This window comes from Lolium perenne, chromosome 4 (genome assembly GCF_019359855.2).
Source record: "Lolium perenne isolate Kyuss_39 chromosome 4, Kyuss_2.0, whole genome shotgun sequence".
In the NCBI taxonomy this organism is placed as follows: domain Eukaryota; kingdom Viridiplantae; phylum Streptophyta; class Magnoliopsida; order Poales; family Poaceae; genus Lolium; species Lolium perenne.
The window spans coordinates 289,051,059-289,054,478 of record NC_067247.2 but is presented as its reverse complement, the minus strand read 5'-3'; the positions used below and the strand labels follow the sequence as shown (position 1 = coordinate 289,054,478).

The window sequence follows — 3,420 nt, the reverse complement described above, 5'->3', positions numbered from 1 at the left end:
CCCCAGGTATGACCAATTATCCCCCATGGTCTTATTTTGAACCATGGGTACATCATAATTCTTTCAATCATCAAAGGTTATTACCAAATCGTTATTCATCATGAATCGCCCAGTGGAGTTCGCCAGTGAAGCCTTCCGGAATGCGACGCTCCAGCCAGGTCGTGGGGATAGACATGCGGCAGATCATCATCTTGTTGCCAGTTGGAACTTTAGGACCACCACCTTATTCAAGCCGATCTAGTATCCCCACGCCATCCACCGACACCCTGTTGGATCTGCCGCTCTGAACCTCACCAGACAGCCAGTCGAGGAGGAAGACAGCAAAACAGGGCGATCTTCCGCTAGATCCGGCTGAACCACGCAGCGAGGGGTGCACCACCAGTAAACACGACGTCGTGAAAGACCTCCGCCACCACCTGCGTTCCAAATGCGCCGCCTCATTGACGGCCCGCTTTGCGCGTAGGAGACCGTTGGAGTTCTCCCGCCCTCAGCCCAAATATTTGATAGGCTGGGCATAGCCACCAACGCCGATGAAGATTGCGGCAATTGCCGTCGCGAGTAGATCAAGGGGCGCGGCGACTCACTAGGTTGGGGTAGGGGCCACCGGAGTCACCCCGTGCGAGATGACCCGGGAGTGAGGGGGAAGGGACGGAAGATGGGAGGCGAACCGTGGTTGCTGGAGGCGGCAGTGCTAAGATCCGATTGCATGTGTTTGTGCATATATATTGATGAACATAGAGTTTACATTATACACAGTTAAGATTAAACTAGAACTCCTAATAGTTAGGGACTAGTATACAATATGTCTAACACAGTGCAATTCTGATATGTAGGGGTCACCCAGCGAGTCGAGAACACCATTGTTCTTTGCGAGTGGAGGTGATCGGTTTATGGTAATTATGTTTTACTTTTTCTTTTAGTTTTAATTTGACTTTTGACCGTTTTGGTTTATGAATTTATTGGTTTTACTAATTTTGTAGCAAGATGAGAATTAACTTTGCTCCTATTCGAGTCCTACAACATCATATTTGCATCATGAATCATGCACTTATGAATTGCAAACTAAGCTACAAATTAGATTTTTTTAGTTGCAGTTGAGGAACCAGCAGGAAAAATGTCTTGGATCGTTGGATTTGTTTTGTGATTGGTGCTAATTTTGAGTTGCAACCAAGATACCATGATATCACTCGATTAAGAACTAAGTTAATTCTTATTCCACTAAAATTTAGTCACACCCTTATTTGAGGCTCTTGTAGCCCTTTTTTATCTAAAATAAGCCTAAGAAGCAATACTACTGCGACTACAGATAAATCCGGAGGTAGAAGTGTTGTACAATTCAAAATTGTTACTTTCTCATCCGACCAACAATTTGGATACACAAGGCAGGCATTTTTATTATTTCGAGGATGGACATGTCAAGATGGCCTCCAAATTTCCATGTCTTGGGTTCATTTTGGCACGGGCTTTCCAAAAATGTTAGCTTCCCACCTGAGTTTTTTTTTTTGTGACGAATATCTGTATCCATATTTGCATTGGACGTTTCTTCATTCTAACTACACCAACCCCGACTATCCTTTGCTTTGGGTTGTCAGTGTAACACGCCCAATCTTCTGTTTTTAATTCCCCAACTAATTTGCCTACGCATTTTTTCAACAAAACAATGACAAAGCAGACACAGCTTTCTCACGTGTGCTTTACGACCTAGTCAGAGAAATGGCTAGACGACCGAGTAACCGACAATGCCATCTTATTTAACTTGACTCACAGCACTGCTCCTCACCGGTGACCCATCCGGCTTAGCTTCACCAACCCAAAGCCTTCATCTATTTGAAGGGCTCATTTCCTCTTTCTAGGCATCCTTCAAGCAGCAGCTCTCCACTACACATAATAGTCTGGGCTCACACCATCTACACCCAGTCGTAGTTAATAATCACAGCAATGGCCTCCACCGATAGCTGGACCCTCGAGATCGAGTCACCGGTGGCCGCACCACGCCTGTTCAAAGCAGGTGTCATGGACTGGCACACCTTGGCCCCCAAACTCGCCCCACATATCATCGCGAGCGCCCACCCCATTGAGGGCGAAGGTGGTGTCGGCAGTGTCAGGCAGTTTAACTTCACCTCAGGTACTAAGCACCACACATACATCCATTTCGCCTGTTGTCCGACACATATGTTCAAAGCATAACACGCAGTTCATCGTGCAGCCATGCCCTTCAGCATCATGAAGGAGAAGCTCGACTTCCTGGACATGGAGAAGTGTGAGTGCAAGTCGACCCTTCTCGAGGGTGGCGGCATCGGCATAACAATTGAGACAGCAACATCGCACATTAAGGTGGAGGCAACCGCTAATGGTGGGAGTGTGGTGAAGGTGGAAACGACTTACAAGCTGCTTCCTGGCGCGGAAGTCAAGGATGAGATCACCAATGCCAAGGACTCGCTAACTAACATCTTCAAGGGTGCCGAGGCTTACCTCATCGCCAACCCAGATACCTACAACTAAGTCAGCAAAGAGGGATTTCCTTTGGTTTGTGTGTGCGTTCTCCCAGATTGAATAAAGTTGCTCCAACCTCCACGTAGTTACGCAAGAGCACTGAACTGGGCTTGGTCTCAACATGTTATAATATGGGCGTATTTGTAACGGTCAAAGAGTGTTTTTATTTTATTTTTCCTTTCACGAATGGAGTGTGAGTTTGTTGTTTGAGGCTGACGTGGCTTGTTTACGTATCTTCCTCACCGTTCTGCATTAGAATAGAAGGGAGCATGTGAAATACATAGTCTTATTTGGAATTGGAAGTTTACGAAACAGCAAGTTTCTCGTTTGCTTATTGAATAGAGTGAATTTCGTTTTTGCCGCAAACTTCTCTAACTTTGACGCCAATTACCCCATTTTTTTAGACCCCCAATTACCCCTTTTAGATATGTCAGGTGTGATGTTGGGTCTCCCGTAACTCCCTCCTCCCGTGCCGCCCCTACGCGGCGGCCGCGGGGATCTCTACCGCGCCGCTGCCCCTCCTCCCCCCTCTCCTCCTCCCCTCCCTCGCCGCCGCGAGGGGGCGCGGTCAGGCAAGCCTGGCCGGTGTCGGCGGCAACAGGGATTGCATCGTTCCCTCTCGCGTGGGGGTCAGGCGCCTTCCTCAGGCCAGGGTGCGGCCCTATCGTCGAGGGCCTCGATGGCGGCGCCTAGCCTCGGCTCGGCGATGGCATGATGGACGACGTGGCAGTGGTGTGCCCTGCCGGCGGCGGAGGGAGGGGTGGGGGTGGGCTGCAGGGGGAAACTCTAGGTCCCCTTCTCCTCGCCTCTCGGCGGCTAGCGGTGGAGGGCTGGCGTTCGGCTGCGGCGGTGCTCAGGCGTGTGCGGTGTCTCCGGACTACGCGATCTGCTTGGTGTCTCCGGCGGCAACCATGGCCAGCCTAGGGA

At 49.6% G+C, this 3,420-nt stretch overlaps 1 protein-coding gene across 1 annotated transcript; it reads left to right on the top strand.

Moving 5' to 3' along the window:
* Nucleotides 1–1,811: 1,811 nt before the first annotated feature.
* On the top strand, nucleotides 1,812–2,703 carry LOC127295718 (pathogenesis-related protein 1). Its single transcript, XM_051325705.2, has 2 exons — nucleotides 1,812–2,125; nucleotides 2,207–2,703. Exons 1-2 carry the CDS (start codon nucleotides 1,939–1,941, stop codon nucleotides 2,500–2,502), a joined length of 483 nt encoding a protein of 160 aa, XP_051181665.1. The 5' UTR covers nucleotides 1,812–1,938; the 3' UTR covers nucleotides 2,503–2,703.
* Nucleotides 2,704–3,420: the final 717 nt, after the last annotated feature.